The sequence below is a fragment of the Cervus canadensis genome, chromosome 23, assembly GCF_019320065.1.
Source record: "Cervus canadensis isolate Bull #8, Minnesota chromosome 23, ASM1932006v1, whole genome shotgun sequence".
In the NCBI taxonomy this organism is placed as follows: Eukaryota; Metazoa; Chordata; class Mammalia; order Artiodactyla; family Cervidae; genus Cervus; species Cervus canadensis.
In genome coordinates this window covers 17,314,710-17,335,864 of record NC_057408.1, presented here as the reverse complement: position 1 = coordinate 17,335,864, position 21,155 = coordinate 17,314,710, and the positions used below count along the sequence as shown (strand labels likewise).

The following is a 21,155-nucleotide window of genomic DNA, read 5'->3' as shown; positions in this document are numbered from 1 at the left end:
TTAGACCTAATAGATGAGTTCAGTATGATTGCTGGATACAGTATCAACATGTGAAAATAAATTTTGTTACTGTACACTAGCAATGAGCAACTGAAAATGAAATTAAGAAAATTTCATTTATAATAACATCAGAAAAGATTAAAATATTTAGGAATAAATGTAACAAAAGGAGTGAAAGACTCATACACTGAAAACTATAGTGTACAGAGTATTGCTGAAAAATTAAAGAAGACGTGAATAGTGTGAGCACAGATATAGACATGTAACAAGGACAAAATAAACAGTCTTTACTTCATAAAGTCAGACTTTTGGGAACAGCAGCCGTCTTGTTCTTCATTTCTAATATATTACCTATAATTCTCTGATGAGTTCCCATTTTGCCAAGTATTTTTCTCAAAGTTATTGGCAAACATCTTCAGGAAGCAGATGGTTACTTATGGCATGAAAGGAATGAGGGAAAGAAGGAAGGAAGGAAGGGGAAAAAAGATTCAATGTTTATGAACTGGAAGACTGTTAATACTGTTGAGATGGCAAGAATCCCCAAATTCAATACAGATTCATTTCAAGCCCTATCAAAATCATAGCTGCCTTTTTACAATAATTGGCAAGCTGTCCCTAAAATTTATATGGAAATGCAAGGGACCCAGAAAATCCATAAGATTCTTGAAAAAGAAGAATAGCAGGGATTCACGCTTCTGAATTTCAAAACTTACAGTGTACTGCTGGCATAAAAGTAGGCATATAATCAATAGAATAAAACTGGGAGTCCAGGAAAATAACCCTTACATTTGTGATCAACTGATTTTGAGAAGAATTCTAAGACAATTCTATTCTATGGCGGCACAGAATAATCTTTTCAACAAGTGGTGCTGTGGGAATTTGATACTCACAGGTAAAACAATGAAGTTGGACTCCTACTTCATATTATATACAAATAAACTAAAACTGGACCCTAGACATAAATGTGAGAACTAAAATTATAAACCTCTTAGAAGAATACATAGGATTAAATTCATTACTTTGGTTAGGCAGTAATTTCTTCAATATGATACTAAGCATAAGAAACAAAAGAAAAAAATTAGATAAATTGGCCTTCATTAAAATTGAAAACTGTGCATCAGGAAAGTGAAAAGATAATTTACAGAATAGGAGAAAATTCTCAAATTATATATATAATCGACTTGCACCAAAAATATATAAAGAACCCTTAAAACTCAATGAGGACAAACAACCTTATTAAAAATGGGCAAAGGACTTGATAGACATTTCTCCAAAGAAGATATCCACATGGCCAATAAACACATGAAAAGATGCTCAACATCATTAGTCATTAGGAAAATACAAATCAAAACTGTAATAAGCCACCATGTCATCCACTGGCATGACTATGATCAAAGAGATAGGGGACAGGGCCTTCCCAGGCTGTCCAGTGGTTACGATGTTACGCTTCCACTGCAGGGGGCATGGGTTAGATCCCTGGTCAGGGAAGTAAGATCCTATGTGCCATCTGATGTGGAAAAAAAGAGAAATGACAATGTGTTGGTAAGAATGTGGAGGAATCTGGACTCTCTCATACATTTTTGTAGGAATATAAAATATGTCTCTATTTTGGTGATCAGTTTGGCAGTTCCTAAAAATGTTGAACAAAGAATTGCCATATAGCCCAGAAATTTCACCCCGAGGTATGCACCCAAGATAAAGAAACACATGGGTCCACACAAAAACTCGTACATAACAGCATTATTCAGAATAGCCAAAGAGTGAAAACTACTCAGTTGATGAATGGCTAAACCAAAAAGTCATACATACTCTTATTCCTGAATATTATTCATCCATGACAAGGAATTAAGTATGACAAATTTGAACCTTGAAAACATTATGCTTAATGAAAGACATGAGACACATCAATCACATCATATGCTGTATGATCCTATTTATATGAGATACACAGAATAGGCAAATCCATAAAGAGAGTAGAGCAGCAGTTTCTAGGGACTAGAAGTAGTAAGGAACTGAGAATGGCTGCTAATGGGTATGGGGTTTCTTTTTAGGGTGAAGAAAATGTTCTAAAATTAAATAATGGTAATGACTGCACAACTCTGAAAATACTAGACCCTACTGAATTTATACTTCAAAGGTGTGAATTTTATTTCATATGAATTGTAGTTTATAGGGCTTTTTTACCTTTCACTTCAAAGAATAATTTTTAAAAATTATTTATTTATTTTTGGCTGTGCTGGGTCTTCGTTGCTGTTTGGGTTTTTCTCTAGTTGCAGCGAGCAGAGGCTACTCTCTAGTTGTGGTGTATGGGCTTCTCACTGTGGTGGCTTCTCTTGTTAGGGAGTATGGGCTCTTGGTCTCGGGCTTCAGTAGTTGTGGTGCATGGGCTTAGTTGCTCTGCAGCATGTGGGATCTTCCTGGATTAGGGATGGAACCCATAACTCCTGCATTGACAGGCAGATTCTTTACCACTGAGCCAACAGGGAAGCCTAAGAATAATTATTTTTAACAGCCAATTGAAGGCTTTTTGGAAGTTTGTGTTGAGAAATATGGAAACTCCAGAAGGTTGTGGTAGACTGGTTGGTGCTCATGGAGGACCTGCTTTTGCTCCAGGCAGATGGAAAACCCTAAGAGACTAAGGGTCCAGGCATCCCCCATCAGCACACAGTTTAGATGATGAAGATGTATTAAGAACTCAGGGAAGCCCCCACTCCCATTACTGCTGGCCCTTGCAGAGAAGAACAGGATGTGAGACTTCATCCAAGCTGGAAGGGCAAGCTTTTCCAGTTTGAGTTGGTCCAACAGTGTTGAACTGGTAGGGAAGACAGAGGGCAGGCACTCTGAACAGGGTAGGACTTGCCTCCTTCACATGCCCATCTCCACCCTGACCCCAAACTGCAAAAGGCCCTCAGGCCCTCTTGTCCAATGCAGAAGCTAAAACTTTTTATGAATGATGCTTTTGGAGCCACAAGTCTCTGACAATACAAATGTATTTTCATCATCCAAAGTCACATCACTCTATGGTTCATTCATTACCACTACCATAATTATCTCTTACTTTCCAGGTTAAAAATGTAAAATTTTCTTTTTCTTGAGACCTGAGGAGTTCTCTCTACAGTTATCCATGTGTTTAAACAAATCCCTTTTGTATGGAAACATATTTAGTTCAGCACATGCCAGGCTCATTTGGTGTGCACTGCAAGTCTTACTGGCTGTCTTCATGCCCACAACTAAACCATAAGTTCCCCCTAGAAGTGCACTTCAGAACTCCTATGATGAGGGGCTTGGAGAGACATCTGCCCAGAGCCATTGAGCTGCTGGATTCCAGGTTGGAAACAGACCCCATCTCCTGACTCTGGTCCTGTGTTCCATCTGCAGACCTAAGCTACTGCCACTTCAAACCAACCAAAAAGCTCATTCTTTTTACAACTGAAATCATGGTCCCCAGGTTTCATCTTGAAGTCACTTAGCTACTTTCACTTAAAAACTCTAGCATGTTTTTGACGATTAAGATGCACTTCTGGCTTAATACCAGAACACCATTCCCAAAGAAACCTAGTCTGAGTAAAGCACCCTCCTGCTGATCTAACATCAAAGGAGGGGAAGGGAATTATAAATGGTATTGTCCTCTCACCTTGGGCCTTCATGCTGTTGTCTTTCTGTCTGGGGAGGGCTCCTACACCTGACCCCGTGTGGTGGCCCCAGGGCCACTGTTTGCATCCCTGGGCAGAGGTGTGAGAGGTGACGGTGCACATGGGGCTGTGGCTTTGACAGCTCTTTGGGCGCAGGTAGCACACTGCATTCTTGTAGCTTTCAAGCTGCCTCCTTCTCGATCCCCGATACCGGTGACTGATATCCAGAGATGTTTCTGGTCACTCTCTGCCACCACATCTGACTCAACGACCCCCAACCCCCAGCTCACCTCCCCTTTCGGGTTGGTTTTCATAAAAAGGGGGAACTGAACTTTAAGGACAAATGTCTGCAACTCTGAATTTCTATCCTCCTTCATCATTTCCTTAAAATACTCTTAAAAAAACACAACAACATTCTTTTCCCTCCTGCGTACAGCTCACGGTAATCTTCACCTTGGAGGCAGTCCACAGAGCTGATTACATGTGCTGGTGAACACAGTCACTCTGGAGAACACAGCAAGATTCATGATGGACAGAAAAGAAGGAAGGAAATCAAGGTCCAGCGTCTGCTGTGACACTGAGGAGCCCTGGGCACCCAGGGCTCACTGTCCTGCAGCTGTCCCAGCCCCACCTGGGCAGGCCCAGTGACTGAGAGCTCTGCGTGGGGGAGAGGACAGTCCTCAACTTTCTCCAACATGCTTTTTTTTTCTTTTAAAAGAAAAATTACGATCACAGAGCCTGGTATATTTTTCTTTATGGTGTGAATGGAATAGAACCACACAGCTCAAAATTCAAAAGGTATTCAGTGAACAGTCTCCACAGGAACCAATGATTTCAGTCCTCTGTTCCTTCAAAAGGCATCTCGTGCACGTGAGAGGAGTATCTGTGGCCTGTATCCACTTTCCCTCTTCTCTGACAAGCAGCACGCTGTCCACACTGGTCTACTCTGATTTTTTTCACTTATCTGTTATACTTGAAAAACATTCTTTTGCTGGATGCTTACAGCCCTATGAAGTAGGTCGGTGTCTTGAACTTGCAGGTGCTCCTGAACACGAGAAAGGTCGAGTCGTCTGGCTCCTGTCTTGTAAGTGCCCACAGGGACATCTTGTTACTATGACAGCAGTACTTTCCTTGGAAAATCCTTCAGGGCTAGAGGCTTCCAGTGATCCTGAAACTGCCCCAGTCTTGAGGGACCAAGGAGGATCCTAGACATTCCAATACCCACCGACTGCTCCCTGGCAGGGGCCTTGGGCTGTAGCACCCAGGATTCCTCGGCTTGTTCTCCTGTTGTGAAATGCTGTGTTTATCGTGAACATACTCAGGGCATCAAGGGAGCTACTGTGTTCTTTCACAGACCAACGACCCCTTGTAATTAAAAATCTGTCTTACAACGCGGAGTTAAAAGGAAGGCCACACATTACTCATCTTTCCAAGCTCCTCACTGCAGATAGAAGAAACCCAGCCCAGCACTCCGGACCCTGCAGCAGAGGCCCCGCCCCCACACGAGGCCCCGCCCACCGCGGCCCCACCCCGAAGCCCCATCCATACCAAGGCTCCACCCCAGGCCTCTCAGGCGAAAGCAATCACAGAACATCAGAAGCACAGGTAGATTCTGATGGAAAATCATCATCAAAATATGCACAAAGGTGAAAAGTGGAAACTGTAAAAGCTCATCAAACATGAAGCATGCTCCCAGGACGAAGCCAACAGAAGTGCTGTATTAGAAAAGGTTGAAGGACTCAAGGAAGCCTTTACAATATGGAGAGAAAACACAACCCAAGGGTAAGTTTACAATGTGACCCAATCAGATCAAAAAATATTGTATTGGGCTGAACACAGAACAAAGGAGCAAGGCCCAGCCCCAGGCCTGGACTCCTGCCTGCGCCACATTCCAGCTCCTGCTTAAGGTGTGTTCCTTGAACCAGCAATGCCAGCAACACCTGGAACCTGCTGGAGATGCATGACCATAGGCCTCAGGCCTAGGGACTCAGAATCGGCAGTCTAACAAGATCCCCAGGGACTCAGGTGCATACTAAAGTCTAAAAAGTTGTGTCATGAACACCCCAGTAAGCATCTTGCTAGTTACTGTTATGGGCTAGTTTTTAGTACCCATTCATTCATTCATTAAGATTGCACTGAATGCCCAGTATGGCCCTGGGCTAGTGTTGAGTGTCTTCACGAGGCTGACAGTTTGTTTGAGAGCCCAATGTTGAGATGTTGAACAGTAATCGCATGTGCAAATGTGTAAGGACAAACTGAGAAAAGTACACAAAGACGCTGTATGACAGACGTAGGCTCTGGTTTAAACTGAGTGTATGAGGAAAGTAGTAATCAGATGAAGAGAGGGCCAGAGTGCACCCCACACCATGGCCTGGGACCTGGGGGGCAGGACCTCACTGCGCGCCAGAGGCCTCAGGGCAGCCCCGTGGGCTGTGATGCCTCACGTCCTGCTTGCTCTTCATCGGGGTGGTTCCTGGAGTCACAATCGACACCACACATCCAACTGTGAAGGAGCACGAACAAGTCAGGGACACTTCAGGACAGGGCCAAGGAGCATGCGCACACACGCATGCCGTGTAGAAAACCACGGAGAGACGGCCGTTTATGGGACGATCAGGCAGCACAGGCTGCCAACCTCAGGAGGCATCTGTCAGAGCGTGGGACCTGCCGGGGGGTGACCTCTGGGGCGGACACGTCGGGACAGTTTAAAATCAGGCCACAGAGCTGTGAGTCAGATGGGGTGGAGCGGACAGCCAAGCCTGGCCCCTTGCTGTGCCCCGTCCACCCACCTCAATCCAGAGCAGTGATGGCGTAGCCGTCAGCACCTGCGGAACTGCTCAGACAAGCAGCGGCTCCTGCATGAGGCTGCCAAGCAGCCGGGGGCTGTGTGAGCCCTGCGTGTGCTTCACACAGTCACAAGTGTGATCTGCACCTGTGGATCCAGGACTGCTGAATGTAGGAGTGGGGCAGGGCCGAGAAGGGAGCAGAGAGGTCTCGGGACACGGCTGTGGTCCCGACCTGGCAGGGATTTCCATGGTGGGAGAGAAGGTGTGGTCCGGGCCGAGCTCTCCTCACAGCACCCCAGAGGTGTCGCTGTTCCTACTTTACAGACCAGGAAGCTGAGACCCAGAAGGTTCAACAACTGTGCACAAGCACAAGGCTACTAGCACAGAAAGGAACTGAGGCTAATACAGGAGAGGATCTAGACAAGATCTAACAAGCACCAATGGTGGGTGTGAGAATTGCATGGGACAGGGACGCCCCATGTGGGAAGGGACAACACCCAGACCAGCTGACAGCATGGACAAAGAGGGGCGTGGGGGGCAGAAGAAGCCTTTAAAATTTTTATTTATTTCAACTGTTATTTATAAAGTCGTGAATTTTACATTGTGATATCTGATTCATGACTAAGTTTAGAAAATGAAGCTAAGTCTCTCGTGTCTGTCTGGATATATGTATGTCTCAGTATATGTCTTTGGATAATATTACTATGGTTAATTTGTAAATGAGCTCTATTTAATTGGCTTGAAGTAAAGTAAGTACTTACAAATCAAACAATTCTAAATACAAGAGAAGTTAAATGAATTTCAGGTTCACTTGAACTGGGAAATATTCAGTATTAAATTAATACCTGGTATTCTCTTACAAACTTACCAATAAGAAAAGTAACTCAATGTTACTCAAGATCCCCTTGAGGAGGGCATGGCAACCCACTCCAGTATTCCTGCCTGGAGAATTCCATGGACAGAGGAGCCTGGTGGGTTACAGTCTACAGAATTACAAAGAATTGGATACAGCTGAAGTGACTTAACACACATGGTGGGCGGAAGAGCACAGACCAGAACCAGCTGCTCTAGAAGCTGAGGTAAAGGTGCAGGGAGACCCTGCTGTTGAGGTGGAGCTGGTGGGCTGGAGAGTCCACCTGGGCCAGAGTGTGCAGGTCAGTGCCAGGCTGCTCATCTGTCTCTTCTTCATAGCACTTTCCTGGAACAGAAATGCACTCAGGCATTCCTGGAGCCCCAGCCTGAGTAGGGAAGCAAGGCCACATCTGGACCTGAGCTCAGGAAAAGCGCCTGGAAAAGAGGCAGTGTCCAGGGAAGGGATGGGCTGAGGGGGACGCTGCCTGGGTCAGTGGTGCCTTAGCAGACAGAAGGCAGAGGTAGCAAGAGGCAAGGCCCCGGATGGAGACCTAGGTTCAAACTTCTGACTCACCTTGAACTGGCTGGTGACTCTGGATCATTTAAACTTCTCCAAGCATATTTCCTGCTTTGTAAAAGAAGGACACAGTATATTCCCCAGAAGGCTGCTGTGAGTCCTGAGTCAAATCCGTGTCCTGTTCCGAGTGAGAGTCCATCGAACAGCAGCTTGCATTCAGTCACCCTGTCCCAGAGCTTTTGCTCTTCTTGGCCAAGTGCACATGGAGAAGGCGCACAGGGCACGCGAGGCTCCCAGGGCTGCCTGAGCCCTTCGCGAACCCCAGACTTGCAAGCACCCACAGGGAGACCTCTGCCCGTGTGGCTTATAAAAGACAGAGCAGGAAGCGTGCCCCGATAGGAGCACGCCCCTCTTCAATTAAGCCACCTTCCTAATTTCTGAATACGAGTCATGACTTTTTTAGGCCCTGTCCCTTCCATCACTGGCAGTTATTTTTCAGGGTTTTTTTTTCACAAGGAAACCACTTTTTTATTACTCTGTGAGAGAAAAGTGGTGCTCAGGGGCATGACCTTAACCCCAATCTCTGGATGGGGACTCAGAGCTGAGCTGAGCAGAGCAGATGCTGCCCACCCCCCCTTGCAGCCCAAGGGGCCTCTGCTCGGTCATCGCTGATACTCTGAGCACAGCTGCAGAGGGGGGCTCTGCCTACAGCACCCCTTCTGCCCCCAGCAGACTGCACACAGGCCAAAGCGCATGGGGCGGCCTCGGAGAAGGGGATTCCCAGGATGTGGGAGGGATACTCAAGAGGCAGTGCAGCCCTGAGCCGGTGTCCTGGAGGGGCTGGGGAGGGAGGAAGAGCGATACATGCTGTGGCTGCAGATCAGTCCGGACCAGGTAGGTGGTGTCCGTTTTCCACGAGGTGGAATCAGGGGATAACGAGAACTAGGTGAGAAGCAGGATGGCAGAGCAATGGAAGGTTACTGGAGCCTTGTTTGGGGCGAGTTAGCAGCCTGGTCCAGACCCCAGATCATCCTCTCTGCAGCCCACAGGTATGGTGTCACGAGCATCATGGAAGCACCTGAGCTGAGTGCCCAGTAGAAGGGCTGGCACAGAGCTGATGCTCTAAGAAAGGACGTTATAACCATGAGCCAAGAAAAGGACTCAGGTGATGTGACCGGGTGGCAACTGCTCCCACCAGGCTGGACCAAGCTCCTGGGGCAGGGAGGGAGCCCAGAGACTGTGGTCCCCCAGAATTCCCTCCAGGAAGAACCACAGGGCAACCTTAACAGTGCACGTTGGCTTACTCTCCAGGGCCAGTGCTGTCCCTCCTCCGATGAATGGCTGTGGCCGGGTGGGCAGAGCAGAGGCATTGTGAGGAGACAGACAACGTCCACCTGGTGTGGATGCTTGCGTGTCGTTCTCCCTCCCTCCCCAGCCCCTCCTGGACCCTCAGCTCACCACTGGCGAGTAGTGGGTCACATTCCTGGGAAGCTGTTCCCAGTTTGGGGTGGGAGAGTGCAGTGACTCCAGCTCCAGGTGAACAAAGTGCTCCAGGGCAGCTCCCCTCCTGAGGGTGGAGCACAGCTGCCCCAACACACCATTTCTCACAAGAGCATCCCGACCCCTGGAGCCTCGGCATCACCTGCCAGGCAAAAGGAGCGAGCTCCTGTGAAGGCTGGGGGCCCTGCTCATCCCTGCAGCTGCTGCCAGAGCCAGGGGCTCCTCCTCCACGAGAGGGGCCACGCTACAGGCAGAGCATTTGTTTTGTCCCATAGCAACACCCGGGTATTATTCCAGACTGGCGAGGGAAGCAAGGTCACGACGTGTGGGCGGGGAGCCAGTGGCTTAGCCCCCAAGCCACGGAAAACAGGATATGAACAGTGCTTTAGTCTCCCAGTTCCTCTAGCACAGCCGACCGTGTAAAGACGACAGCCTTAGCGGCCCGCGTGGTTCTCTTCCATGGCCCCTACCCAGGGCCCATGCACAACAGCACACCTCCCAGGACAGGCTGTCTGAGGGGGCTTTCTGGGCCTGTGGATCAGTCCCCTGTGTCCTGTCTCAGAAGCAAAGGCACAGGGAGATACGCTCTGCAGACCGATGGACATACAGTCCAGCTTTCGACAGACACACTGACGTGATGAAGCGGAAAATAAACATACCCGATCACTAGGCAGGACTTTTAGGAGGAGCAAACAAATTCCCAAAGGCAAAGGATGTGACTCACCAACACCCTCAGGTGTGCGAGTGGGAAGCTGCAGGACGACACAGGCAAACCCCAAGTGAAGGCCACCTGAAACGCGTGGCCCCACAGCCCACCACCATCAAGGCTGCTGTGGGGTCTTCATTCCATACGTGAAACTCAGACAACTTTCAAAAGGCCCATGCTGCCCTCGTCCCTGCTCACCTGGTGTCTCAGCCCCTCGCATGACACCTGGCCCCCAGGAAGGCTGCAGAGGGTGACAGAATGCACAGGATGACATGAAAGCTGTGAGTCAAAGTGCAGAATTAAAGGAAGGGCTAGGAAAGCCTTTCAATTCTGTAAACAAATCCTTGATTTGTTTTGATTTATTAATCGACAAGTAATTAATAAGCTGTGGTTTGAGGCCTTCAGGAACTCCTGAACCCTCAAACCTCCGACAGCAGCTGCTCCACCCCGGTCCACTCAAGTCCAGGGCTGGGGTCTGTACAGGGCTCCGGGGCAGCACACTGGGCTGGGAGGAGGCTGACCAGGGCTACGCCCAGCTAGCTCACAGCAGCATCGAGAACCGCTAGTGGAATCCACAAGTGTGTTGAAGAGGAGCTCACAGGAGGCTTTGGGTCCCTGAATCTCCATCCATACAGACAGATGCATAAGGAATACTCTGAATCCATTAAAAAAAACTGATCTCTGGATGCACACACATGGGTGGACCCTCTGGACACAGAGTGCACTGTGACATTGAGTCTAAGCACGCTCACTGGTTGCAGAGCCCTGATGGTGGTTACACTGGGGGTGGGTGCTGACATGGAGGGACCTTCTCAAACACTGGAATGTTGCACACTTACTGTGATGTGCACAGTGTTCACCAGGTGTGCAAACGTAAAATTTCATCAGGTTGCCCACCTGAGATTAGTGTGTTTTACTGTCATGCATAGCTTCCCTGGTGGCTCAGATGGTAAATAATACATCTGCAATGTAGAAGACCAGGGTTTGATCCTTGGGTTAGGAAGACCCCCTGGTGAAGGAAATGGCTACCCGCTCCAGTATCTTGCCTGGAGAATCCCATGGACAGAGGAGCCTGGTGAGTGAGCTACAGCCCATAGGGTTGCAAAGAGTTGGACACGACTGACACACACACACACACACACGCTGCCATGCACACTGAACTCCACACAGGAATGACTCCGGTTTCACATGTGAGCAGGTCCCTGAAAGGCAGCAGTTTCAGCCTCGAGGCACAGCAGAGCTTTCTGGGCAAGTGCAGGAGAGGATCTTTTTCTTGGGGATGGTCTTAATCCCTGTCTCCTGTACAATGTCACAAACCTCCGTCCATAGTTCATCAGGCATTCTATCAGATCTAGTCCCTTAAATCTATTTCTCACTTCCACTGTATAGTCATAAGGGATTTGATTTAGGTCATACCTGAATGGTCGAGTGGTTTTCCCTACTTTCTTCAATTTAAGTCTGAATTTGGCAATAAGGAGTTCATGATCTGAGCCACAGTCAGCTCCCGGTCTTGTTTTTGCTGACTGTATAGAGCTTCTCCATCTTTGGCTGCAAAGAATATAATCAATCTGATTTCGGTGTTGACCATCTGGTGATGTCCATGTGTAGAGTCTTCTCTTGTGTTGTTGAAAGAGGATGTTTGATATGACCAGTGTGTTCTCTTGGCAAAACTCTATTAGCCATCACTTCATGGCAAATAGATGGAGAAACAGTGGAAACAGTGGCTGACTTTATTTCTTTGGGCTCCAAAATCACTGCAGATGGTGACTGCAGCCATGAAATTAAAAGACGCTTACTCCTTGGAAGGAAAGTTACGACCAACCTAGACAGCATATTAAAAAGCAGAGACATTACTTTGCCAACAAAGGTCCATCTAGTCAAGGCTATGGTTTTTCCAGTAGTCTTGTATGCATGTGAGAGTTGGACTATAAAGAAAGCTGAGCGCCAAAGAATTGATGCTTTTGAACCGTGGTGTTGGAGAAGACTCTTGAGAGTTCCTTGGACTGCAAGGAGATCCAACCAGTCTATCCTAAAGGAGATCAGTCCTGGGTGTTCATTGGAAGGACTGATGTTGAAGCTGAAACTCCAATACTTTGGCCACCTGATGTGAAGAGCTACTCATTTGAAAAGACCCTGATGCTGGGAAAGATTGAAGGCAGGAGGAGAAGGGGATGACAGAGGATGAGATGGTTGGATGGCATCACTGACTCAATGGACATGAGTTTGGGTAAACTCTGGGAGTTGGCGATGGACAGGGAGGTCTGGCGTGCTGCAGTCCATGGGGTCGCAAAGAGTCAGACACAACTGAGCAACTGAATGAACTGAACTGAAATGCAGGAGAGGATCAGGTGCAGAAGGGTGGCCTGTGGACCTGGGGAGGCCGACAAATGAAGAATTAACAGGGATGGGCAGTGCAGAAGGGTCCAGGTGGTTTTCAAACTCTTTAAGCAGCAACATTTTTTTTTTTTTTTTTACTTTCCTCAAGTAAAATGCTACACACTTTCCCCAAAATATAGAGTAGATGCTCTGGCTGGGGATGGTGAAAGGAGCCATTCCCTTGTCTTCTCTGCCAACAAGCACCTTCACAGAGCCCCAGAGGAGCACAGCCTTTGGAAGTCAGAGAGCTGGATGGTGGGGTGTGGGACACACCTCCCAGAGCCCAGGAACCAGAGGAGCACTGAACGAGGGGATGGGGAGAGGAGGTTTCAAAGGTCACTGATGCCCCGGCTGTAACAGTGAGTGCCCAGTCCTGCCCCACCCCATCCTGTGGGTAACAGGGCAGCTTGGCGGCTCTGGAGGAGCCAGGGGAGGCTGGTGCTGTCTCCAGGGAAGGGGTGTGAGCACCGCGCAGGGAGATGTGTGGGGCTGGCTCTGAGGAGGTGCCCTGAGCCCCTGAAGCTGTCAGCCTAGAGTCTAGAACTAAGGAAATAAGGCAACACTATCAACGTGGGCTTTAAAAAAAAATAATTTTATCTATTTAATTGGCTGTGCTGGGTCTTCATTTCTGCGTGAGCTCTCTCTAGTTGCGGTGAGCAGGGGCTACTCCAGTTGTGGGGCGCGGGCTGCTCACTGCAGGGGCTTCTCTGGTTGCGGCTCCCAGGCTCTAGAGCGCAGGCTCGGTAGTTGTGGCACATGGGCTTAGTTTCTCTGGCCTGTGGGATCTCCCTGGACCAGGGATCGAACTTGTGTCTCCTGCATTGGCAGGCAGATTCTTTTCTGCCTGAGTCACCAAGGAAGCCCGCAACGTGGACTTTTAAATCAGCTTCCTTTGGACTTCCAAAGCTCCTCTTTTTTGTTTAGCTCATCTTGTACCACTTCTTTTCCTTCCCTCCATGGCACTAGTGGGGAGGGGACAAGGCCCCTGAGCCCTCTCAGAGATGCCCTGGGGCTAAGTCAGTTAGTGAATCCCGCTTTGGTCACCTTCTTCAAAAAGCAGTTCCTTTCTAAAGTACCGTAAAAGACCACTGCTGAACTAGCCATTGCTGTTCAGTCTCTAAGTCATGTCCAACTCTTTGAGGCCCCATGGGCTGCAGCACACCAGAGTTCCCTGTTCTTCATTATCTCCTGCACTAGTAGCTATCTGGAAAACCCATTGTTCCTCATCTGAATTTAACTCGAGTGACATTTACTGGGCACTTACTGCATGCAAAGCCCTGCTGGTCACTTTAGATGCTGAATCTTTCCTTGGAGCATACTACTGAGAAATGCAGGGCTGGGAGAGAACTCGAGTCCCCGGGTGAGGAAAACTGGAGACCGGAGCCCAGCTGCTCCTGGAAGCAAGGAGGGGAGAGGGCGCTCTGCCTCAGCTCCAGGTGTCCCACGCAGGCACCGCTGCCGCTGGTTCCAAAGAAGCTGAGAGCAGCTCCTGGAGGCCTGAGCACCACGCCTGCTCCTGCTGTGCAGGCGGGCGGCAGGCGGACCGGAGACCTCAGCCTCCAGCTGCAACCCTGTGGCTCTGGCGATACTTTGGGCATCAGGATAAAGGACACCCACACCCACCCACTCCAGTCTGCCCACACACGGCTGGACCTTCGTTGGGCCATTCACTTTTAAGCTGAGAATAGTGGCTACCTTGGTTACCTTTGTATCCCAGCATGAACCCCATGGCTCGCACACAGTAGGTGCTCAGTAAAATGAATACACGAATGGATGGTAGACTTTTAAGAATAACTACTGAAGAGTGTACTTCCCTTGAGGTCACACAGCTAAAACCTGCTGCAGGGATGGAAGCAAAATAGAACTTCCTTCCTCAGAGCACTAGTCCAAACCCTTTCAAACTTTGGATCCAGAGAGCCCGAGGGGTCTGTCTCATTCTATGTAGGAATACCTGTGTCAGTATCTGGACCGGACTTGAGGGCTTGTCAGAGGAGGCGGGGCAGGAATTCTCCTTCACTAGGGCCACAGACAGCGCATGGTAGAGACTGGAGTCTAGAGCCCAACTGCCTGAGTTCTCTGACCTGGGCCAGCTGAGTGGAACCCCCCGGACTTTTCAGGGTATAATGGGGGTGATAACAGAACCTATCTGGCAAGGTTGTGATGGAGGGTAATGAATTATTATTTGCAACTAAAATGTATTTATGAATATATATATATGTGGTTAAACTTATTTTAATGCTTCTGGGACTTCTCTCATGGTCCAGTGGCTAAGACTCCATGCTTCCAATGGAGGGGGCCCGGGTTCAATCCTTGATTAGGGAACTAGATCCCACATGTTACAACTAAAAGATCTTTCACAGTGCAACTAACACCTGGTGCAGGAAAATTAAAAAACATATATATGTATGTTTATATATATAAACAGTATCTAAACCAAGCAGTCATGTCCAACTCTTTGCGACCCTATGGACTATATAGCCTGCCAGGCTTCTCTGTCTATGGGATTCTCCAGGCAAGAATACTGGGGTGCGTTGCCATGCCCTCCATCAGAAGATCTTCCCAGCCCAGGGATCGAACCCATGTCTCTGATGTATCAGGCACTGGCAGGTGGTTCTTTACCACTAGTGCCAACTGGGAAGCCTGTATATATATATATATAAAGAAATACGTCTGGAGGCAATCTGTTCACAGAGGGCAGTGTCCAACCTGGACCCTGTGTTCAGGGGCGCCTCAGAGGGGGGTTGCAGGGTATGTACTGGGGCTTGGAAGGTGTACAGCACCTCTCGTTGCTCCTCAGGATCACAGTAGGAGAAACCTGAGAGAGGAGGTGGGGAGCAGTAAGCAGGTAAGCAGCCCACTGGACTCTACCCGTGCTGCAGCTCCCTGGCCCCCGAGGTCTGTTTCAGCAATGCTCTGATGTCACTCTGGGCTCCCTCCTTGCTTGCCTCTAAAAGTCCAGGAGGCCCCTCTGTGGGAAAGGGGCAAGATGCCGCTCTTTCTGCTGATTCACAAACAGTAGCCCTAACCCTAACCCTGAACCTAACCTTCTGACTCCTCAAAGCAACTTGAATGGTTGCATCTCCAAATCCCTGACATGCCTTCCCTGCCCTAAAATTGGAAGACCCCTCTATTTGAAATGTCATGAGTCCCAGGAAAGGGCTGGAACCTCTGCTAACTGGGTGCCCCCAGGAAGGTCCACAGGGGCTTTCTGCTGCTCACAGGGTGTGGGCAGCACCACCGTCCATGCCCACCAGATGACACTCCCCACCTGGGTCTCTGATGACAGTCTCCTCTGGACTCAACTTCCCAAATCAAGTCACCGAACCTGTTTAAACACAGACGTGCACGATACAACAAAACCAGAATCTTAAAAGGGTGTAGCCACACACAGAGGTGAGTCAAACCATGTCAGGCGGTTCTCAACTGGCCCACGGGAGGCAAGTGCCCAACCATCGAGTGGGGAGGGAATGGCCCCCGCTCCAGCCCCCAGATGGAAAGGCATGGCCAGGCAGAGACAAGATCTGGGACCACTGGGGACACTGACACCTAGCAGCATCTGCACTGACTGGAAAATCTCCCGTGGATGAGCAGGTCCATAACTCAATGAAGAATAAGATGACTGACAAAAGAATGCAGGAAAGAATATGTCAGCTAAAAACAGACACAGAGATATCTAACACACATAAGAATTTTCTATTCACCAATAACCCAAGACTACAAATTAAAACAGTGGGGTAGTGTTTCACTTATCTAATTTGGAAAGAATAAGAAAATACCCAGTACTGGAGGCTATACCAGAGGGAGGGAGGGAGGGGATAGACATGAAGCAGGGTGTATACGTTTATAGAAGAGACTTTTTGGAAGAAAATTCAGCAATATGTATTCAAAGTCTTAAAAATTTGCATATTTTTCACTTAGTAATTTCATTTCTAAGAATCTATCCTAAAGAAACAACAAAAGTCCTGCAGTGAAGTAAGAGAATCAATATCTTTATAAACTCAGTGTGCTCAGTCGCGTCCGACTCTTTGTGACCCCATGGACTGTAACCCACCAGACTCCTCTGTCCGTGGGATTTTCCAGGCAAGAGTACTGGAGTGGGTTGCCATTTCCTTCTTCAATCCCTGAGATGCTTTATATACTTTATATGATATATATTCTATATGTACTGTTTATACAAACATTCAAATGCAAAGTTGTTATTCAATACATTGTTTACTCTAAAAAAATGGAAAATAACCCAAATAGGATATTGGTTAGGTTAATTATTGTTCACATATAAGATGGAATACTATGTAGTCATTTCAAAAATATGTCTTCTGAAAATATTAATGACATAAAACAAAACACTTCACTGTTAAGTTGAAAGTGGAAAGTTGAAGGCTACAGAAAAATATACCTATAAAACATGACCCTGATTCTGTCAAACGAAGACATCTGCATGTACAGATGCACATAAAGGGTCAGAAGGACATGCGACCACACTTGGAATGTGAGAATTACCTCCGCTTTGTGCCTGTTGTCGTTTCTACATTTTCTACAGTGATAGTGTATTTGTTTAGAATCCAGAAAAGCCTCCAGCAGTTGGGCTTCCCTGATAGTTTGGTTGGTTAAAGAATCTGCCTGCAATGCAGGAGACTCCAGTACAATTCCTGGGTTGGGAAGATATGCTGGAAAAGGGATAGGCTATCCACTCCAGTATTCTTGGGCTTCCCTTGTGGTTCAGCTGGTAAAGAATCTGCTTGCAATGCAGGAGATCTGGGTTCAATCCCTGGGTTGGGAAGATCCCCTGGAGAAGGGAAAGGCTACCCACTCCAGTATTCTGGCCTGGAGAATTCCATGGACTGTATAGTCCATGGGGTCTCAAAGAGTCAGACTGAGCGACTTTCACTTTTCAGTATCTAAACCAAGCAGCCAAAACTGGATTAAAACCTTTAGTGGTGTTAGTCTCGCCCCACACAATGGACACCAGAGGCCACGGGTGTGTCACATAGCCCTGGGCCCCCGTCATCAGTACCAAGGCCACAAAATGAGAGAAACATGGGGAAGGGGCGCGGGATGGAGAATGCTTGGCCTGCAAAGACATCAGATGGCTTGGCAGGAGGAATGTCAGGATAGCGCCTATTCTTCGAGAAAACACTTCAGGTGCAGGAAGCCACATAACCAGGGCCCCAGAGGCCAAAGAGAAGATGGAAGAGACCTGCCGGCTAAGGAAGCTGGGACACCATGGACCTCACTTAAGGCGGCGGGGGGGGTGGTGCGCAGTGTAGAGTGCACTGTGGAGATGGGGAAGCTGCGTTCCTTTAGACTTTTCAGGTGTATGCAGATACTGGTGGGGCTGATGAGACAGTCATATAGTGAAAGCCACTACAGAGTTCACAATGGCCCTGTGTGGCCTTCTGTCTTCCCCTCACACAGCCAGTCAACTACAACTACTTGGCCCCTGTAGACGCCTCCCCAGCACTGGACTTCCTGCTATCCCTCTGAAGGGCCAAGACTGTTCCCCTTGGTCTGAGACATTCTCCCCAGACATCTGCATAGCCCCTTCCCACTGCAGGTCTTCTGGGAAGAGAGGAAAAAGTCAGATTGAGTGTGAAATGGCAGCCCCGTTACCAGAACTGGGGAGTCAGAAGTGCATGCAGCTGGCTGGGAGAGGAACAGACAAATCACAAGTATTTGACAGAAATGCTGGGTAGAGTTAGGGGCTACCTGATGGGGGAGAGCCACCAGGTCCAGACAGTTTCTTTGTCTCAAGGCTTTGGGAATTGACCAGCTGTGGCAGAGGGCTAACACCAACAATTCTGAGAGGATCAGAGACAATTTTCAGACCCGATATCCTAAAATGCCACAGAGTCCTGATCTGCAGTGCCTAGCTCTTACAACTGTGGGTGCTCTGCAGTTTAGAGGTGCTTTCCCATTCATTGCCTCATTTGATCCTGTCGGGCTACCAGAATAGGTTCAATGACCATTGTACAGATGAAATAGCTAAGGCTCAGAAAAGTTAAATGACTTGCCTGAAAGCTCACAAGGTTGGTGGTAGAACTGGCTGGATTTTGGCACGATTTTCTCCATATGCAAACCCAGGTGTTACGGTGAACCATTTAGATTGGATAAAGACTTCACTGTCATAATGGTTTGCCTCCCATATTTTGACAAGAGCAGCTGGAATAAGGCTCCCTGCAGAGATGGACCCTGTGAGTGGGTGAAAGAGTGGTACAGAACGGGGAGCCATGTGGCCCCACTGGACAAACAGTAAGACAAGCCACCTTATCCTAAAGGGTCTGGGGCGGTGGTGGTGTGTGTATAACCAGCCAGCCCAGCAGGGCCCAGCCTGGTGTGGGCCTCCAGGACTGTCCCCAAATTCAACCAAAACTTCCCCCCTCTGCCACTCACCCCTGGCGGAGCAGTTACTGCATCTGAACTTGAACCCAGGCTCAGGCCATGGGGCAGCCCTCCTTCTTCACTGGGGGTCAAGGAGGAGGGGCAGCCTGAGGTAACCCACTGGGCCACCAGAACACCCATGGCTTCCAGTTCCCCAGGAGACGCAAAGGCAGACTCATACTCTACAGGCCTCAGGGGTCCACAGTGTCCAGAGTGCAGGACTACAGGATAGAGGCCGGTGAGGGCATTTCCTCCAGGGCTAGCCCTCCAGAGTTGCATCTGATCAGGCAGATGCCGGCCACCATGGCTGCGGAGCCCAGGGAATTCGGCCAGTGAGATTCGTGAACAGCCTGTGCTGTTCATCACTTACAACCAAACAGCCACCTTGCAAGGGTGAAAGGCCGCCAGGAGGTCCCCTCACGATGGAAGTGGTCCTCCTGGAGACTGCTGGGCCTCAGGAATGCATGCATGACAAACTGTGACCTGAAAACACCGCAGGTCCTGGGTGTGACACTGTGATAGAAGACGGTACCTGTGGGGAAGTCTCTGTGTTCTTCTCACAACTGCCTGTTAATCTAGGATGACCTCAAAACAAATAGTTAAAGCGAAACACCATGGGTGCTCAGTGGCTATTGTCAAGGGACAATGAGTTCTAAGAAGACACATTCCCACTGAGTTGAAGAAACGTCAGTTATTTGGTGCTCCCACTCAGGCTTGTCGGTTCCTCCCCCCACACAACTCACAGCAGTCACTTTTGATTTGGGGGTGTGGGGCGTTCTGGGGCTAAAAAGGGATGAGTGCTGGGCCAGGGTCACAGAATTAGCATTGGAGCTAATTAGATACGAGGCTTCATAAATAGACTGCCCAACAATATGTTCCCGCAGAGAACCCCCATCCTCGGAGGAAGCCCTGGAAATCCTACGCCAAAGGACCCCACCTTGACCGGTACGGGCAGCCCAGACAGAGGCCACCGGGTTAGTCTTCCCAGAGACTAACCAGACAGCACACACGCCGGCGACCAAGTGTGTGCACAGAGGTGGAGGTCAGAGCCCACCCTCGGGTCTGGCCCCTCTGCCACCACTCAGGTTCTCCTCCTTGCCTGACCAAGCCAGGCTGGGGGAGCGCAGAGAAAGGGCGAAAGCCGCATCTCAGGCAGCAGTAAGCCCGAGGGCCCCTCCTCCAGGACCCTGAACAACTGCTGCTCTTCCTCTGCGGCAAGGTCCACCCCTGAGACCCTAGCAGACAAAAGCTTCTGCCGCGAAGGTGCCGCCCCCGCAACGGGCAGAAGCGCCAGATCCTATCAGCCAATTATCCAAACGCGCACAGCCACCCGCAAGTTTGGGCACGCTTGGGCCGGGGCGCGGGCAGCGGGAGGGGCCGCCGGTCCGGCGCGCCCGGGGAATCTGGGCCTGGGCGCGTCGGGAGGCTGAGGGGGCTGGTACGCAGGGCCGTGCTGGGGACCGGGGGTCCGGTCCGGGGATCGAGGACCCGCTGCCTGTCTCCCCCTCGCCGGTTCCGAGGCTCCTCCGCTGCGTAGGAGGCGGCGCAGCCAGGGCCCTCCCCCGGCCCGGGCCCCCAAGGCCCCTCCAGGGCCCTGAATCCGTTCAGCCCCCGGGTCGCCCCGGAAACATCGCCCCTCCACCGCGCGGTGCGCCGGATCGCCGCCGGCTTGTGGAACAAAAGAGCCACTCTCGCGAAGGGTCCGGCGGCCGCGCGGCCCTCCGAACGCCGAGGCTCCAGCCGAACCTTACCGGGCTGCCGGGCTTTGTGCGCGCGCAGGGGCGGGAAGGACTGCGGGACCCCGGCGCATCTCACGGACGCGCCGCGCTCCAAAGTTGTGGCCGGCGCCGGCCCCTCTCGCGCCGCCCAGTCCCCTTCGGGGTGCCCATTCATTCGTGGGGCGGGGGGGTGGTGTGCGCAGACTGCCGGCCCCCATCTCACCTTGCTCTTGACTTCCACCGCGCTGCAGTCGTAGAAGCGCAGGGTCTGAGACTTGTGGAAACTCCGGTTCATGGTTCCGGCCCCGCTTAGCCTCGGCTTCGCCCTCGCTCTTCGCTATGGGGACTGCAGAAGGACCCTGGGTGCGCCACCCGCCGCCGCGGCCCCGGCCCCGGCCCCGGCCCCGGCCCGCGCTCGCTCGGCCGCGGGGCAGCTCGAGTGCAGCGGCCCGAGCAGGGCTGGCCGCGCGCCTTGGGCACTCCAGGGGCCGCGCGCGGGAGGAGCGGGGTACGGCGGCGCGCGCCGCCCCAAGGACCCGCCCCCCGATACCCTAGAACCCACGTCCCGCCCCGAGCCCGGAGGATCCACCACCAATCCCTGCCCAGCGCCCAGAATACCCGCCGCCAGTCCCCGCCCCGGGCCCAGAGCACCGGTCCCCCGAGGACCCGCCCGGAGCCCGGAGGACCCGC

The 21,155-nt window shown here is 50.3% G+C and overlaps 1 protein-coding gene across 1 annotated transcript in view; it reads right to left on the bottom strand.

Annotated features, from left to right (window-relative positions):
- The window catches only part of PARD6G (par-6 family cell polarity regulator gamma), a 72,885-nt gene extending 51,964 nt beyond the window's left edge, over positions 1-20,921 (bottom strand). The window contains exon 1 of the mRNA XM_043444008.1: positions 20,689-20,921. Coding sequence (XP_043299943.1) covers positions 20,689-20,760 — 72 coding nt within the window. The 5' untranslated portion in view covers positions 20,761-20,921. The remainder of the gene's footprint in view (positions 1-20,688) is intronic.
- Positions 20,922-21,155: the final 234 nt, after the last annotated feature.